Consider the following 19,046-nt stretch of genomic DNA (forward strand, 5'->3'; position numbering starts at 1 on the left):
TATCATCCCTCCTCAAAGCTGTTACTGATTCATTAACCAATAATGCTATGTCCCCTCCTTTTTTATCTCCTTCTCTATCCCGCCTGAAAATTCTATATTGAGGGATGTTGAGTTGCCATTCTTGCCCCTCTTCATGCCAAGTTTCCATTATAGTAACAATATCATGTTACCGTGTCCTCAGCTCATCGGCTTTATTTACTACACTCCTTGCATTTAACACTGCCAAATTTCGTTGCTGCACACTTTTTAACCTTTGCTCCTGATGGCAGACTCGAGTGGGCCATGGACACTGGGAAGAGGTGGTACACAGGCCCCAGTGAAGGGGAAGTGCAGCCAGGTCCCCCATTCGCGCTGTACCAGTGCTACAAATGACTGGAGCCATTTGAGAAGGCTGGCCCTCTAGACTCTGCTCCCTGGAGGTAGCAGTGAAGAATGGGACATAAAGCCAGCTCCAATGAAGGGGCAGTGGCAGCACCAAGTCTTGAGGATTCAATATCCCGGCGACCGAAGGAAGGAAAGACTGAGGAGGAGGGGTGGAACTCCACAGGTCAGACGGCCTGGGAATGAGTGAGGCAGAGGAGGCAATGGAGTGATGGGACAGGAAAGAAATGGAGTAGGAGCAATGTACAGAAGGTGGTGTGCATCAACAAGGAAGAAAGAACTCAGGTTGGTTTACAGTCAGGATATTTTAACAGTCTATGAACAGTTTACTACAGCAGAATGGCACCTGCCACTCCGACAGACAATGCAGTGAAATGTGAATTATAGAGCGCGGCGTCACCGCAAACAAACCATCCTAGCACAATTTGCAGCTGGGCAGCACTGCTTCCCGATCCAGGGCTCGGACTAAAGGAGTGAAGCTTCTCCGCCTCTCGCTCTCTCTCTCTACCTGCTTAAAGACATTCCATAGAACCTCTCTGACCAAACATTGGCTCACCTGTCCCAATGCCTCCTCCTTATGTGGCTCATGGTCAATTTTTGTTTGATAATCGCTCCAGTGCAGGGCCTTGGATGTTTTACTACATTAAAGGTGCTAAGTAAATGCAAATTGATGTTTGTTGGGTTGGGCCCAGCACTCGGCCTGACCCGGCCCGGCCCAGCCCAGCCCGGCCCCGCAGTGTGATCAGCCCATGACGGGCTGACTGTTGAGGAAGACAGGGAGCTGCTCCCAGCGCCAGAGCTGTGTGTCGATCCAGTCTACACACGCGGTGAATCGGTTTCGGGCTCCGGTTTCAGTTCCAGCTGTTTCCTGTCCTTGCCGGGTGTCGCGGGACACTCGGGCGGGGCCGCAGCCACATTCACCGGGGTCTCGGGGTGACTCTTGCTCTTGTGAGCATTTACATTGTCCTTCTTCTCAAATTTCTTGCCGCAAATGTCACAGGAGAACTGGTAGCCGGGCTCGGCATCGTGTTTCTTCATGTGCCAGTTCAATGAGGCTCTCTGTCTGCAGATAATTCCACAGATCTCACACCTGGACAGAGAGAGAGAAAAAGTGAGAGAAAGTGAGACGATGTGACAAAGACCTTCTGGGGGATGGGATGTAGTGGGGGGTTGGGGGGGGGGGGGGGTGCAGCAAGAGTACGGAGGGGGAGGGGTCCAGAGACCAGTCAGGCATAAACACACAGGAGAGAGAGAGAGGGGACGTGAAAAAAAGAGTGTGAGGCCATTGCGGAGTGAGGGGGGAAAAGGGCACAGGAGAGGGAGAGAGACAGCGAGGGAGGAAGAAGAGGCGAGTGAAGGAGGGAGAGGGAGGGGGAGAGCGGGGAAAGCAAGAAGGGTGGGGGAGAGCCGGGGTGAGAGGGAGAGAAAGAGTTGAGAAAAAAAAAAGGGTATATGAGAGAGAGAATGAGAGAGAGAGAGAGAGAGAGAGAGAGAGAGAGAGGTGGGGCTAAGGAGGCTGGGGATTCCTGCTCCTGTACTTACTGCAATGAATCTGTGTCAGGCTCCGGTTTCAGTTCCAGCTGTTTCCTGTCCTTGCCGGGTGTCACGGGACACTCGGGCTGGGCCACAGCCATATTCACCGGGGTCTCGGGGTGACTCTTGCTCTTGTGAGCGTTTACATTGTCCTTCTTCTCAAACTTCTTCCCGCAAATGTCACAGGAGAACTGGTAGCCGGACTCGGCATCGTGTTTCTTCATGTGCCAGTTCAATGAGGCCTTCTGTCTGCAGGTAAATCCACAGATCTCACACCTGGACAGAGAGAGAGAGAGACAGACACAGAGACAGAAGGTGAAAGGATGTGAAAAAGACCTCCCAGGGAGGTGGGGGATGGGCATGAGCAGGGAGAGAACAGGAGTGCATGGGGAAGGGTTGCCGAAGCACAGGAGCAGGTAGACACAAGAGCACAGGGGTGCTAGGGCGAGGGAGGGGGGGGCAGGTGCAAGGAAGGGGGGGCGGGGGCAAGGGAGGTTGGGGTGAGGAGAAGGAGTGCAGGAAAGGAGAGGGGAGAAGGGGAGGGGGAAATGGGGGAACGAGGAAGGGAAAAGGGGAAGGGGAAGAGGAGGGTCTGCAGGCAGGAGACAAGCAAGATAGTGTGATGGGCGCCGTGGGGGGGGGGGGGGGGGGGAGAAGAGGGGCGGGGAGGGCGAGTCTGCACGGAGGAAGATACAAGAAATCTCCCAGAGTGAGACATTCAGCGGACTAGTGTTATAAAAGGTTTTTTATTTTAGTACTAATATCTTGGACTTCTGTGTTTTATAAACCTGAGAAAAGAATTTTTCTTGCTCAGTTGAAGACACCTGTAAATAATTGGAATTCCTGCAATATTTTGAAAGCAAGTTCAGAACAAGAGTTGCAATTTATGGGGGTTTTTAAAGAAAGTTGAACTTGTGGAAGGTCAGGAAAGCCTGCAATTGAAATGAAACCACAGGGGTTTGACCTTCCTTCGGAGCAGCTTTTGAACCAGGGGGAGACACTGTGTCTGGACATGTGACCATGTTCAGGAAGGTTCTTTTTTCACTCTGGACCCTTTAAAAAGCCAGTGAATTGGACAATGGGCAGGCATTTAAAATCTTAGATTTGACCTGCCTGGAGCAAGGGAAGAAGACCCGAAAAAGTGTTACTTCTCTCAGTGAAGGAGACTCGCCTCTCTTGAAAAGGAATCCTGCATTTGAAAGGTGGCAGATTGCTGCTGCCTCCAGTCTCTGAAGAATTCCTGCATCCAGTGAGCTGCCTCCCATGTGCTAAGAAAATCCTGAAATCTGAAGAATTCTTCGACTGCTGGACTGCTGCTTCAAAACCCAAGCAGACCTGTCGCCACACCCCTGATGAAAGACCTATGTGACAACTGCTGCAGTTAAATTGCCTAAAACACCTACCCATCATAGACTGTTCATCAACCTCGCCTGGAGAGATTGAGTGGCATCTGACTATTCGACTCTGGGACACCTCACCATACCAAAAACAACCTAGCAGAACGTGAACCTCAATTATTTTTATTATTCCTTCTATTCCTAAGAAGCAGCTGTAAACCAAAAATCCTTTTTCCTCCGTTAACCAGTTTTATTTTTTAATGTATGTGTGTGCGCATGACGGTAAAGGAATTAAGGAGTTTTTTCATATATAGATTTATCTCGTTAGTAGTTAGGACCTATTAGTTCTTTTGGAATAAATAGTTAATGTTGTTTAAAGAAACCTGGTTTGATGTGCTTTATTCTGGGGGACAAGTAGTGTGTTTAATTTGGCTACTTTCCAGTAGGTGGGGAACTTTATTTGATATGCTATGACCTGTGGAATAGTGGGACTGAATTAACAGTGCATTACTCCCAACTTGGTCGTAACACTAGGGAGAATGAAAAATTGAAGGAAATTAGTATTAGTAAGAAGGTTGTATTGGAGAAATTAATGGGGCTGAAGGTTGATAAGCCCCCAGGACCTGATATTCTACATCCCAGAGTGTTGACAGATGTCGCTATGGAGATGATGGATGCATTGATCATCTTCCAAAACACTCTAGATTCTGGAATGGTCCCTGTAGACTGGAAGGTAGCAAATGTCATGCTACTATTTAAGGAAGGAGGGATGGAGAAAACAGGGAATTACAGACCTGTTAGACTTACATCAGTAGTAGGAAAAATGCTAGAATCTATTGTAAAGTATGCGATAAATGGACACTTGGATAATAAAGATCTGATCGGGCATAGTCAACATGGATTTATGAATGGGAAGTCGTGTTTGACGAACCTGTTGGAATTTTTTCAGGATGTTACTAACAATTGATAAAGGGAGTCGGTGGACGTGGTATACTTGGATTTTCAGAATGCTTTTGATAAAGTTCCCCACAGGAGATTGGTTAGCGAAACTAAAGCACATGGGATAGGAGGTAACATTTGGCATGGATTAAGGATTGGTTAACAGGCAGAAACCAGAGAGTAGGAAAAAAATGGGTCAGTGCTTGGGCCCCAGCTGTTCACAATATATATCAACGATTTGAATCTGGGGACCAAATGTAATATTTCCAAGTTTGCGCATGACACAAACTAGATGGGAATGTGTGTTGTGAGGAAGATGCAAACCAGCTTCATGAGGATTTGGACAGACTTAGTGAGTGGGCAAGAGTGTGGCAGATGGAATGTAATGTGGAAAAATGTGGGGTTATCCATTTTGGTAGGAGGCACACTGTGCAGAGTATTTCTTAAATGGTAAGAGATTAGAAAGTGTAGATATACAAACTCACTGAAAACTAACATGCAGGTGCAGCAAGCAATTATGAAGGCTAATGGTATGTTAGCCTTTATCACAAGAGGATTTGAGTACAGGAATAGTGAAGTCTTGCTTCAATTGCATAGAACCTTGGTTAGACCGCACTTGGAGTACTGTGTGTAGTTTTGGTCCCCTTACCTGAGGAAGGATATTATTGCCATAGAGGGAGTGCAACAAAGGTTCACCAGACTTGTTCCACGGATGGCGGGACTGTCCTATGAAGAGAGATTGGGGAAACTGGGCCTGTATTCTCTAGAGTTTTGAAGAATGAGAGGTGATCTCATTGAAACCTACAAAATACTTAAAGGGACAAACAGGGTAGATGCAGCCAAGATGTTTTCCCTGGTTGGGGAGTCTAGAACCAGGGACACAATTGCAAAATAAGGGGGAAACCACTTAGGACAGAGATGAGGAGAAATTTCTTTCCTCAGAGGGTTGTGAATCTTTGGAATTCTCTACCCCAGAGGGCTGTGGAAGCTTAGTCATTGAGTATGTTTATAGCAGAGATTGACAAATTTCTAAATACAAATGACATAAGGGGATATGGGGATAATGTGGGGAAAAGTCATTGAATGGCAGAGTTGGCTCGATGGGCTGAATGGCCTACTCCTATTCCTATGTAGGTAAGACCGAGGGGCGAGAGGGGGGATGGGGGTGCGAGGGCAGGGGCGAGGGGGCGGTTGCGAAGGGGCGAGGGAGAGAGAGAGAATATATAAAAAGATAAAGGGTGTGAAAGAGAGAGAGAGAGCACGAGGGGGTGGGGGGGGGGGGAGGGGGCGGGTGCCAAGCAGGCAGGGAATTCCTGTTCCTGTACTTACTGTAGTGGTTTTTCTCCGGTGTGGATCCTCCGGTGGATGATCAGGTTGCTTGTTGTTCGGAATGCTCGGGCACAAAACTCACAAATATAATCCCGTTTGTCTAGGGAAAACAATTGAGATGAGGAGAAATTAGTTCACTCAAAGGGTTGTGAATCTTTGGAATTCTCTATCCCATGGGGTTGTCGATGCTCCACATTGAATACATTTAGGGCAAGGATAGATTGATTTCTGGTCTCGCATGGATTCAAGGGAAATGCGGAGCTGGCAGGAAAGTGGAATGGAAGCCCAAGATCAGCCATGATCGCACTGAATGGCGGAACAAGCTCGATCGGCCAGACGATCTACTTCTAGTTCTTCTGAGTTGCTGCATGCGGGGAGGCCGATGGTCGAGTTGCTGCATGCGGGGAGGCAGAGGTTCGAGTTGCTGCATGCGGGGTGGCCGAGGGTCGAGTTGATGCATGCGGGGAGGCAGAGGTTCGAGTTGCTGCATGCGGGGTGGCCGAGGGTCGAGTTGCTGCATGCGGGGTGGCCGAGGGTCCCGTCGGATGGGCACTTGAGGGAAATAAATTTGGAGGGATACGGGAATAGAGCGGAGGAGCACGACTAACTGGATTGCTCTACAGTGAACCAGCATGGATTCAACTGGCCGAGTGGCCTCCTTATGTGCTCTAATGACAATGACCTCACAGGGAGTGATTGCAGAGAGATTCGTGAGAGGGAAGAGACCAGGAGGAAGAGGAGGGGGCGGAGGGGGGAGGGGGCGGAGGGGGGAGGGGGCGGAGGGGGGAGGGGGCGGGGGGGGGGGAGGGGGACACCAGGAGGGGACGGGGGAGGGGGAGTGGGAGACCGGGAGGAGGAGGGGGCGGGGGGAGGAGACCGGGGGGAGGAGGAGGAGGGGGCGGGGGGGGGGGGGGGGTGGAGGTGACCGGGGGGGAGGAGGCGGGGGGGAGACCGGGGGGAGGAGACCGGGAGGACTGGGTGGAGGGAGGGGGGAGGACTGGGTGGAGGGAGGGGGGAGGACTGGGTGGAGGGAGGGGGGAGGACTGGGTGGAGGGAGGGGGGAGGACTGGGTGGAGGGAGGGGGGAGGACTGGGTGGAGGGAGGGGGGAGGACTGGGTGGAGGGAGGGGGGAGGACTGGGTGGAGGGAGGGGGGAGGACTGGGTGGAGGGAGGGGGGAGGACTGGGTGGAGGGAGGGGGGAGGACTGGGTGGAGGGAGGGGGGAGGACTGGGTGGAGGGAGGGGGGAGGACTGGGTGGAGGGAGGGGGGAGGACTGGGTGGAGGGAGGGGGGAGGACTGGGTGGAGGGGAGGGGGGAGGACTGGGTGGAGGGAGGGGGGAGGACTGGGTGGAGGGAGGGGGGAGGACTGGGTGGAGGGAGGGGGGAGGACTGGGTGGAGGGAGGGGGGAGGACTGGGTGGAGGGAGGGGGGAGGACTGGGTGGAGGGAGGGGGGAGGACTGGGTGGAGGGAGGGGGGAAGACTGGGTGGAGGGAGGGGGGAAGACTGGGTGGAGGGAGGGGGGAAGACTGGGTGGAGGGAGGGGGGAAGACTGGGTGGAGGGAGGGGGGAAGACTGGGTGGAGGGACGGGCGGTCACTGGGTGGAGGGACGGGCGGTCACTGGGTGGAGGGACGGGCGGTCACTGGGTGGAGGGACGGGCGGTCACTGGGTGGAGGGACGGGCGGTCACTGGGTGGAGGGACGGGCGGTCACTGGGTGGAGGGACGGGCGGTCACTGGGTGGAGGGACGGGCGGTCACTGGGTGGAGGGACGGGGAGAGAAATTGGAAAAGAAATTGAAAGAGAAATCGAGAGGAATAGAGTCAGAGCACTACAGCGAGAGCGACAGAACAATCGGACAGATGAAGGTGAGAATGAGACAGAGGACGAAGGACAGTGAAAGTGACAAAGATGCAGACACAGGGGAAGAGAAAGAGACACAATAAGAACGGGTCAGTCCATCTGTGTGACTCTCTGTCCAATTTTCTCTTTCGGCCGCACTTTCTCTCTTTTTGTCTCCCAACGCCCTGGTCCTCCACGTTCACCACATGAGCCCCAGACTATCGGCTGTCAGTAGAACTTACCACTGTGCAGCTTCTCATGTTCCTTCAAATGCTTCTTGAAGTTGAAAGATCGACCACAGGAGGGGTGGGAGCAGGCGAAGGTTTTCTGCAGCAAGTGCTGGTACTTCATGTGGTGCTGAGAGAGAGAGGGAGAGAGTATCAGTAGAGCTTTCCACTCATTCCCACCATGATATTCCAGGCAGTACTGAGCAAGAAAGAGACAAATGATGGAGGCACACAGTGTGTGAGAATCAGAGAGTGAGAGACGTGGAGCGAGGGAGGGAGGGAAGGAGGGAGGGAGGGGCGTGGAGGGGGGAGGGAGGGGCGGGGGGGCAGGCGGGGGAGAGGGGAGCTAAGCGGGGAGAGGGGGGGGCTAAGCGGGGGAGAGGGGGGGGGCTAAGCGGGGGAGGGGAGAGGGGGGCGATGGGGAGGGGAGTGGGGGGCGATGGGGAGGGGAGAGGGGGGCGATGGGGAGGGGAGAGGGGGGCGATGGGGAGGGGGGCGATGGGGAGGGGAGCGGGGGGCGATGGGGAGGGGAGAGGGGGCGATGGGGAGGGGGCGATGGGGAGGGGGCGATGGGGAGGGGGCGATGGGGAGGGGGCGATGGGGAGGGGGCGATGGGGAGGGGGCGATGGGGAGGGGGCGATGGGGAGGGGGCGATGGGGAGGGGGGGGGGGAAGAGACAAAGGAAGGATGCAGAGAAATGCACGAGAGAGAGACACAGACACAGTCAGCGCAAGAGAAAGAGCTAGCTGGAGAGGGAACAAGTGTTCGGAGGCTCAGCACTCACTGTCACTGAGATACCCAGGACAGTACTGAGGACAGTTACTAGAATCTGTTGTTAGGGAATGAGAGTGAGAGAGAACTTGGGACAAATATGAGTAGATCAGAGAGAGTCAGCATGGATCTGTAAAGGGTAATTCATTGCTCATAAACCTTTTTGTATTTTTTGAGGAGGTAACTAAAGTGCTGGATAAGGGAAGATCAATGGATATTATTTATCGGGACTTTAACAGAAATTAATTGACAGAATGTGGGTGTCGCTGGCAAGAAAGCATTTGTTGCCCATTCCTAATTGCCCTTGAGAAGGTGGCGGTGAGCTGTTTCTTGAACTGCTGCAGCCAATCTGGTGCGGGCACACCCACAATACTGTTTGGGAGGGATTTCCAGGATCCAGCGACAGTGAAGGAACGGCGATATATTTCCAAGTCAGGGTGGTGTATGACTTGGAAGAGAACTTGCATGTACCCATGAGTCTGCTGCCCTTGTTTTACTGGGTGGAAAAGACCGCAGGTTCAGAAGGTGCTGTCAAAGGTGGCGTGTGGTGAGCTTGTAGATGGTATACACTGCTACCACTGTGCATCAGTTGGAAGGAGTGAATGTTTAAGGTGGTGGATGCATTGCCGATCAAGTGGGCTGCTTTGCCCTGCATGGCGTTGAACGGTTTGAGTGATATTGGAGCCACACTCATCTGGACAAGTGGAGAGCGTTCTATCACACTCCTGACTTGTGCTTTGTAGATGGTGAACAGGCTTTGGGGAGTCAGGAAGTGCAGAAATCCCAACCTCTGACCTGCTCTTATATCCAGCATTCATGTGGCCGGTACAGTTTAACTTCATGGTAACCCACCCGGAAGTTGATAGTGGGGGATTCAGCGATGGCAATGCCGTTGATTATCAACAGGAGGTGATTAGACTCTCTCTTGTTGGAGATGGTCATTGCCTGGCCCTTGTGTGGCACTAATGCTACTCACCACTTATCAGCTCGAGCCTGAATGCTCCCCAGGTCTCGCTACATATGGGCATGGACTGTTTCAGTATCTGAGGAATTGCGAATGGAACCGTACACTGTGCAACCATCAGCAAACTTCCAGAAGGCATTCGACAAGGTTCCACACAAGACACTGTTGAGCAACACGAGAGTGCACTCGCGACTCCTCACATACTGAAATGCGACAAGACCTGGACAATATCCAGGCTTGGGCTGCTAAGTGGCAAGTAACATTCGCGCCACACAAATGCCGGGCAATGACTATCTCCAACAAGAGAGAAAGAATCTAACCATCTCCCCCCCTTGACATTCAATGGCATTACCATCGCTGAATCCCCCACCATCAACATTCTAGGGGTTACCATTGACCAGAAACTGAACTGGAGTAGCCATATAAATACCATGGCTACAAGAGCAGGTCAGAGGCTAGGAATCCTGAGGCGAGTAACTCACCTCCTGACTCCCCAAAGCCTGTCCACCATCTACAAGGCACAAGTCAGGAGTGTGATGGAATACTCTCCACTTGCCTGGATGGGTGCAGCTCCAACACGCAAGAAGCTCGACACCATCGAAGACAAAGCAGCCCGCTTGATTGACACCCCATCTATAAACATTCACTCCCTCCACCACCGATGCACAGTGACAGCAGTGTGTACCATCTCCAAGATGCACTGCAGCAATGCACCAGGCCCATTAAACAGCACCTTCCAAACCCATGACCTCTACCAACTGGAAGGACAAGGGCAGCAAATGCATGGGAACACCACCACCTGCAAGTTCCCCTCCAAGTCACACACTATCCTGACTTGGAACTATATCGCTGTTCTTTCACTGTCGCTGGGTCAAAATCCTGGAACTCGCTTCCCAACAGCACTGTGGGTGTACCTACCCCACATGAACTGCAGTGGTTCAAGGCAGCAGCTCACCACCACCTTCTCAAGGGCAATTAGGCATGGGAAATAAATGCTGGCCTGGCCAGCGACGCCCACATCCCATGAATGAATTTTTAAAAATGATTCCTCCAATCTATATGGAAATTAATATCACCCATGATTATTGGAGTATCTTTCTTACAAACCCCCATTATTTCTTCCCACATACTTTGTCCTGCAGTCTAACTACTGTCTGGGGGCCTGGAAACTGCTCCCACAAGTGACTTCTTACCTTTGCCATTTCTTCTCACTACCCAAACTGATTCTACATCGTGATCTTTTGAACTAAGGTCATCTCTCACTACAGTACTAATGTCACCCTTAATTAACAGAGCTACCCCACCACCTTTTCCTAGCTTCCTGTCCTTCCATAATGCCAAGCACCCTTGAATATTCAGGTCCCAGCCATGGTCAGCTTGCAATGTCTCGGTAATGGCTATTAGGTCGTACATATAGTTCTATTTATGCTATCAATTCATCTGTTTTGTTACAAATGCGGTGCGCATTCTGATACAGAGCACTCAGTTCTGTCTTTTTACCATTTTTGCAAACTGGCCTTATCTGCGGGTGCACTCTGAAGTTTGTACTCTCTGTCCCACCTTGCCATACTCTGGTTATCACTACCCATGTCGCTACCCTGCACTATTGCCTTGTCTTTTCCCTTTACTTCACCACATTTCCTCTCACTTGATCCCTCACCCACCAGCGCCACCACCACCCACCACCCCCCCACCCCCACACTATTTAGTTTAAAACCCTCTCTACTGGCCTAGAGTCAGAGTCACAAAGTTTTACAGCACAGAAACAGGCACATCGTGTTATACAAATCGCCAGAACACCAATCCCAGCATGGCTGAGGTGATGACCATCCCAACGGGACAGCTCCCACTTTCCCCAGTACTGGTGCCAGTGTCCCATGAATCGAAACTCATTTCTCCCATACCAATGTTTGAACCTTATTTATCCAACGCCAACTCGCTTGTGGCTCAGGCAGTAATTCATAAATGATTACCTTTGTGGTTCTGCTTTTTACTTTAGCCCCTAGTGGCTCATAATCCCCAAGCAGAAACTCTCTCTCAGTCCTATTTATTTATTTATTTTTTTATTTAGAGATACAGCACTGAAATAGGCCCTTCGGCCCACCGAGTCTGTGCCGACCATCAACCACCCATTTATACTAATCCTACATTAACCCCATATTCCTACCACATCCCCACAATTCCCCTACCACCTACCTATACTAGGGGCAGTTTACAATGGCCAATTTACCTATCAACCTGCAAGTCTTTTGGATGTGGGAGGAAACCGGAGCACCCGGCGAAAACCCACGCAGTCACAGGGAGAACTTGCAAACTCCGCACAGGCAGTACCCAGAATCGAACCCGGGTCGCTGGAGCTGTGTGGCTGCGGTGCTAACCACTGCGCCGCCATTGATACCCACGTGGACCACGAGAACTGGATCCTCCCCTTCCCACTGCAAGTTCCTCTCCAACCCCGAGCAGATATCCCGAACCCTGGCACTGAGCAGGCAGCACAACCTTCGGAACTCACGCTCTCGGCTGCAGATATCAGTGTCCATCTCCCTGACTATACCGTCGCCTGTTACCACAGCATTCATATTTCCTCCCACAAGCTGAATGGCTTCCTGCACCACGGTGCCACAGCCAGTCTGCTCATCCAGCCGATAGCCCCCATTCTCATCCATACAAGCTGCAAGAACCTCAAACCCGTTGAACAATTGCAAGGGCTAAGACTCCTCCACCTGTACCTCTTGATCCCCTTGCTTGTCCCCTTAATCTTCTGGCACTTTATCCTCCTTTGAACATCTCGCCTTGTGCTATCCATCTCACCGCTCATTCAAAATCCTTGTTCTCTACCACCAACACAAGCACCATAATAGTTCTCTCACCGAGACAGCTTCACTGTTTTCCTCCCTCAGCCTCTGCACCGTGCGACTTCCCAACTTTGGTTATTTCAACCGCCATCTCAATTCGTTATGCTCTCTCTCTCAGCTCACTGCCCTCTTATCCTCCCTTATAAGCCCTCCGACATCTTCACAGCCACCTGCTTGACTTTGCTATCTCGCGTGGCCTCGCTACTCCCGCTGTGTCAATCAAAGGGAAGGCCATCTCCCCCTTCTCCCTCCAAACCCTACTTCCTCCTGCATCTACCCCTGGAAAAAATCTCTCTCCCAGTTCACTTACAACACTACTTCCAAATTTCCATCTGTCTAGCTTTTGAACCTTCTTTCACCACAACATTTCTGCAGCTAAAGATCTGTCGACACACCCTCACCTCCACCTTTGACGCCCTCATCCCCAATAAAACCATTACTCTCTCTCACCCTGGCCATTCCTCTGGTACAGCCCTCATCTCCGTTCCCTTAAGCCCAAGGGATGCAGACTTGAAAGGATATGGCAGACAAGTGACTTAGCCGTCCACTGCCAGATCTGGCTGCACCATATATAGAACGATTGAGTTCTGCCCTCAACTGCTAAAACCGCTCACTATTCCAGATTCACCCTGCAAGGCAAAGGTAACCCTCAGCTTCTTTATCCTACTGCAAGCCATCTTCTTAAACCCCTCTCTCCTGCCTCTTGCACCCTCACCTCCACCAATAAGCAGAAGGAGCTCATGGATTTCTTCGTCACTAATATTGGATCAGCTGCCACTGTCACTTCCCTCTTTTGCACTAGTCCACCGGGAAAAACTTCCTCTAAGGCTCCCCCTTGCCCTAACCATTATTTCACATCTTTTTTTAATTTCTCTCCTCATGCCCTCTCCGAGCTCATCTTATCAATGAGACACATATCCGGCTTCCTCTTCCCACTAAACTGCTGACCATCAAACTTCCTTTCCTGGCTCCCAAGTTAGCTGGCATTGTTATTGGTGTTCTCACTTCAGCTACCGTCTCCCTCTCCAAAGGTCTGCTGTCATCACCCCACTCCCCAAAGGACCAACCCTTGGCCTCTCCAACTTTGCAAACACCAAAGTCCTTGAACGTGTTGTCGCCTCCCAAATCCTGGCCCACGCATCCCTCCAGTCAGGTTTCTGCCCCTGCCACAGTACCGAAACAGCTCTTATCAAAGTCACAAATGACATCCGATGTAACTGTGACAAACACGATCAACAACTTATATTTTTTAGCGCCTTTAACTTAATAAAACATCCCAAGGCTCTTCAAAGGAGCAATATAAAACAAAATACGACACAAGGAAATATTAGGTCAGATGACCAAAAGCTTGGTCAAAGAGCTAAGTTCTAAGGAGCGTTTTAAAGGAGGAATGCGAGGTAGAGAGGTGGAGAGATTTAGGGAGGGAATTCCAGAGATTAAGGCCCAGATAACTGAAGACATGACAGCCATTAAAATCGGGGAGGCTTCTTGACCTGTCTGCAGCCTTTGACACAGTTGACCACACCATCCTCCTCCAGTGTTTCTCCACTGTCATCCAGCTGGGTGGGACGACTCCCACCTGGTTCCATTCGTATCTATCTAATCACAGCCAGAGTATCACTCGCAGTGGTTTCTCTTCCTGCCCCAAGATCTACCCTTGGCCCCATCCTATTTCTCATTTGCACGTTGCCCCTCAGCGAGATCATCCAAAAAGAGTGTTGGTTCCCACGTGTACACCGACAACCCCACCCAGCTCAACCGCACAAATCACCTCACTAGACCTGTCCATTATCTCTGAAGCGTCTGTCCTGCTTGTCTGACATCCAGTACTGCATCAGCAGAAATTTCCTCCAACTAAGCATGGGAAGACTGAGGCCACTGGCTTTGGTCGCTGCCACAAAGGTCCTTCTCTAGCGACAAACTTCATCGCTCTCCCTGCCTTTCTGAGGCTGAATCAGACAGTTCATAACCTTGGAATCATATTTGGTCTCACGATGAGATTCTGACCACATATTCCTGCCATCACTAGGACCTATTTTTACCTCCATAACATTGCCCCTGTCTCAGCTCATCTGCTGCTGAAACCCTCACTCATGCCTTCCTCACCTCGAGACTTGACTATTCCAACGCACTCCTGGTTGATCTCCCACATTCTACCTACCATAAACTTTCGGTAATCCAAAGCTCTGCTGCCTCACACCACATCCCATTCACCCATCACCCTCTGCTTGGTTATCTGCATTAGCTGCTGGTTAAGCAACACTTGGATTTTAAGATTCACATCCTTGTTTTCAAATCCCTCCATGGCCTCGCCCCCTCCCTATCTCTGGAATCTCCTCCAGCCTCAAAAACTCTCAAGAGATGTCTGCACTCATCTAATCCTGGCTGCTTGAGCATCGCCAATGTTATTTGCTTTACCAGTGGTGACTGTCCCTTTAGCTGCCTGAGCCCGAAAGCTCTGGAGTACACCCACCACCCCCCCGCCCCCCACAACACCTCTCTTTCCTTCTTAAAACAAAGCTTTTGGTCGTCTGCCCTAATATCTCATGTGGCTCAGTGTCTCATAACAGTGCTCCTGTTAAATAGCGCTTTGGGACCTCTTATTACATTAAATGAGCCTTATTAATATGTTGTTGCTCTTGCAGAACAGAAACGATGAAGAGGAGATTTGATAGAGGTGGTCATAATCATGAATGGTTTGATAGAGGAAGTAATGAAAAAATGCTTCAGGAGGATCAGTAACCAGAGGGCACAGATTGAAGACGATGGCAAAGGAACCAGAGGCAAGTTGAGGGAACACTTTTTCTACGCAGCAGGTTGTGATCTGGAATGAACTGCCTGGACAGGTGGTAGATGCAGATTCAGTGATAACTTTTAAGCTAGAATTGGATAAACAACTGAAGCAAAAAAATTTACTGGACTCTGGGGCAAGAGCCAGTGCAGACATGATGGGCTGAAAGGCATCCTGTCGTGTTGTGCTGTTCTCTGATTCAATGAATACAAGATTCTGGGGTGATCTAAATGAGGTGTTTAAGATAATTAAAGAATTTGACAGGGGAGATAAAGAGGTGAGTGAATCCAGAACAAGAGGGCATCACCTTAAAACTAGAGCTAGGTCTTGCAGGGATGGTGGTGGAGCAGGCTTGAGGGGCCAAATGGCCTACTTCTGCTCCTAATTCGTATGTCAGGATACGCTTCTTCACACAAAAAGTAGTGAAAATCTGGAACTCTCTCCTTTAAAAAGCTGTTGTGGCTAATTGAACATTGCAAAACGGAAACCGATGGATTGTTGCTCGGCAAAGGTATTAAGGGTTATGCAACCAAGGCGGGGAGATGTAGTTAACACACAAATCAGTCATGATCTAACTGAATTACAGAAAAGGCTCGAGGGGCCAAACTGCCTCCTCCTGTTCATATGAATGAAGTTTAGTGGAAATGTCTTGGGCCTTGGGACTCACCCCACTCTCCCAGCTTGCATGTCCCACCCACCTTCAGATACTGCCGATTGGAGACAATCTTCCCACACCCCTCAAACTCGCAGCGCAGAATCTCCTTCGGAGCCTTCTTCCTGCAGGAAAAACAATACAGAACAGTGACGGAAGTAGAGAGCAGTCAGTGAGAGAAGAGGGAGAGGAGTGAGTGTGACCGAGGCCGAGAGATAGAGAACAGAGAGAGGGAGGAGACAGAGCACCGAGAGAAAGATTCAGAGGAGAAGGGAGAGAGATGATTTGGGGGAGGGGGGAGGGGAGGGAGAGAAAGAGACACGGGGGAACGCAAGAGCGTGCGGGAATGATGATGGGCTGGAGGTGAGGGGGGTGGGCGAGGGCGCGGAGGGCGGGTGCACCGCACAGGGGAGAGAGCGTGCACGAGAAGGAGCTGAAGAGAGGGGACAGAGAATAAGAGGGAGGGCCAGTGCGGGGGAGAGTGGGACAGACGTAGTGAGCAAGCGAGCGAATGAGTGAGAGACAGAGAGAAAGCGAGATTGAGAGAGAAAGAGAATGGGTGAGATAGCGAGAGTGCAGAGAGCGAGAGAGAGCAACAGCGCACACGAGAGCACAAACGAGAAAGACAGCGAGCAGTAGACAGAGCCCAGGGCGGGGTGTGGAAAGGGGGAGGGAAGGCAGATCGTGGGGTGAGGGAGTGGTGCAGCAAGCAAAATGGCTGGGGAGGGGAGGAGGGGAAACGGGGAGACATAAGGGGACCAAAAGAGAAGGGGAGTGAGAGTGGATGAGGAAGGAAGTGGGAGATTGAGACTGAAACTGGGCCTGGGAGCGAGACCAAGCGAGGGAGGACGACTGAGAGTGAGATAGGAAGAGAACTGAGACCGTCAGGGGGAGGGAGAGGGTGATGGGGACCGAGAGGAGGAGGAGTAGGGTGAGGGTGATCGAGCAGGGAGAGTGGGTGTGGGAGATGGGGAAAGAGACAGAGGGGAAGGGGGAGCAGAAACCAAGATGGGGAGGGTAAGGGTGAGGGCAACCAAAGGTGGGTGTGGTGGTGGTGGGGGGGGGGGTAAGGTTGGGTGACAGAGTGAGGGAAAGGAGGATTGAGAGGGGAAGGGAGAGTGGAATGGAGCGGGGGAATGAGAGTAAAGGGGTCAGAGAGAACTAGAGAATCAGAGTGAGAGAGAGAGAGAGACAGAGATGAAGAGGGAGCGTGGGCGAGACACAGAGAGCCGGGGAGAGAGCGCGAACGAGAGAGACATGCACAAACACATACACGGGGAGAGGAAGAGCATCGGCAAAGGGGAAGGTCCCAAGGATCTAAACAAAAGTGAGCCAGAGAAGCAGCCGAGGGAGGTGAATGGTACATAGGAAAATGGCAAACGCAAAGCCAAGTCACATTACATTTATAGGTAAACATTTTCATTTAATCTACCCATATCTTAAACAAGGCCATATAAGTCATTAAAAACTAAGAAGTAAGCGAAGTTGACTAAATACATCAAAAGAAAGACTTGCAATTATATAGTGCTTTTCATGATCACTTGACGTCTCAGTGCTTTACAGCCAATGAAATACTTTTGAAGTGCAGTCACTGTTGTCATGCAGGAAATGCAGCAGCCAAGTTGTGCACGGCAAACTACAACAAACAGCAACGTGACAATGACCATAATTTGTTTTGTGATGTTGGTTGAGTAATAAATAATATTGGCCAGGACACCAGGGTGTGTGCTCTTCTTCAAAATAGTGCGATGGGATCTTTTATATCCAGCTGAGCAGGCAGACGGGGACCTGATTTACCGTCTCATCTGAAAGACGGCACCTCCGACAGTGTGGCACTCCCTCAGCGTCAGCCTTGATTTTTGAACTCAAGCCCTGGAGTGGGACTTGAAACTGGGACCTTGTGATTCAGAGCCGAGAGCGCGACCAACTGAGCCACGGCTGACGCACAGAAACTTCAATGAATTAAATAAATAAAGCAAGGTTAGATAAAATGGCAGAACAGCTGGCATGTGGGAGTGTGGGGAGAGCATTCCCAAACCTGGACAACCATATCTGCGGTAAGTGACTGCATTTCAAGGGAACTGAGCTGGAGTCTGAGGTGCGAACTTTGCGGGCTATCAAGGAGGGGAAAGGGTTACCTGAGCACTTGGATTCAGGAGGCAGTCACACATCTCAGGTTAGCTTTTGGTGCAGGTCTGGTTAATGGTCAGGGACAGGAGGCTGTGACTATGAGTCAGGCCGGTAAAGGGACTTCAGGTGCAGTGCTGGCGGAGCCTCGGCCTTTGCCCTTACCCAACAGGTACAAGGTTCATGCTGCTAGTGTGGATGAGGTCAAAGTCTGCAGGGTGGATGGGAAAACTGACCACAGCACGAAACAGGAAGCCATTCAAGAAAGGGGAATGAAAAGCAATGTGGCAGTGATAGGGTACAGTGCAGTCAGAGGGACAAATACTGTTCTCTCCGGCTGCGACTGGGAGATCCGAAGGTTGTGTTGCCTGCCTGGTGCCAGGGTTAAGGATATCTCCTCGCAGCTGGAGAAGAACTCGAAGTGGGAAGGGGAGGATCCATTTGTCATGGTGCACGTAGGAACCGAAGACATAGGTAAATCGAGAAATGATGTTAAGCGGAGAGAGTTTGAGGTGTTGAGATTCAAATTAAACAGCAGAACCTCAAAAAGTATTAACCTCTTCCACATGAAAAATTGGCACAGGGACAAACAGATTCGGAAGTTCGTTGCATGGCTCGAAGAGTGGTGTGGGACGCAGGGACTTATATGGGCCCCTGGCACGAGTACTGGGGAGAAAGGGAGCAGTTCTGTTGGATGAAAGGTCATAGGTCTGAAACGTTAACTCTGCTTCTCTCTCCACAGATGCTGCCAGACCTGCTGAGTATTTCCAACACTTTCTGTTTTTATTAGCAGTTCTGTTGGGACAGGCTCCACATAAACTGGACTGGGACCAGCATCCTGGCGAATTGGAGAACTAGGGCTGTGGACAGGGCTTTAAACGAATGAGGGAGGTGGGAGGAGGGAGGATTCAGCAAAGGGTAAATTCAAAAGCAGCACAGCAGCATTTTGAGTAAAATGATACTGCAAGTGTGGGTCAGGAAGGGACAGTGAGAGTAAAAAAAAAGTAATGGGGCATTAGTGACTTGGGTGACATCAGAGAAAAATAGCAATAAATTGAACATAAAAATATTTGCAGAAAGCATTGAAGGGAAAATAGATGAATCAATAACACTGATGGATAGTAATCGGTTTGATCTAATGTCTATTACGCAGTCGTGGCTGCGGAGTGACTAAGGTTGGAACAAAGAACAAAGAGCAAAGAAAATTACAGCACAGGAACAGGCCCTTCGGCCCTCCAAGCCTGCGCCGATCCAGATCCTCTATCTAAACATGTCGCCTATTTTCTAAGGGTCTGTATCT

General features: G+C 50.8%; 1 protein-coding gene across 1 annotated transcript in view; it reads right to left on the reverse strand.

The window, feature by feature from the left end:
• Window positions 1–413: 413 nt before the first annotated feature.
• The window catches only part of LOC137360540 (zinc finger protein 692-like), a 97,578-nt gene continuing 78,945 nt past the window's right edge, over window positions 414–19,046 (reverse strand). The window contains exons 9-13 of the mRNA XM_068025943.1: window positions 15,666–15,744; window positions 7,602–7,716; window positions 5,520–5,619; window positions 1,924–2,190; window positions 414–1,471 (exon numbers count right to left, since the gene is read on the reverse strand). Of these exons, the coding sequence (XP_067882044.1) occupies window positions 1,198–1,471; window positions 1,924–2,190; window positions 5,520–5,619; window positions 7,602–7,716; window positions 15,666–15,744 (835 nt within the window). The 3' untranslated portion in view covers window positions 414–1,197. The remainder of the gene's footprint in view (window positions 1,472–1,923; window positions 2,191–5,519; window positions 5,620–7,601; window positions 7,717–15,665; window positions 15,745–19,046) is intronic.

This window comes from Heterodontus francisci, unplaced genomic scaffold (genome assembly GCF_036365525.1).
Source record: "Heterodontus francisci isolate sHetFra1 unplaced genomic scaffold, sHetFra1.hap1 HAP1_SCAFFOLD_606, whole genome shotgun sequence".
Lineage (NCBI taxonomy): Eukaryota > Metazoa > Chordata > Chondrichthyes > Heterodontiformes > Heterodontidae > Heterodontus > Heterodontus francisci.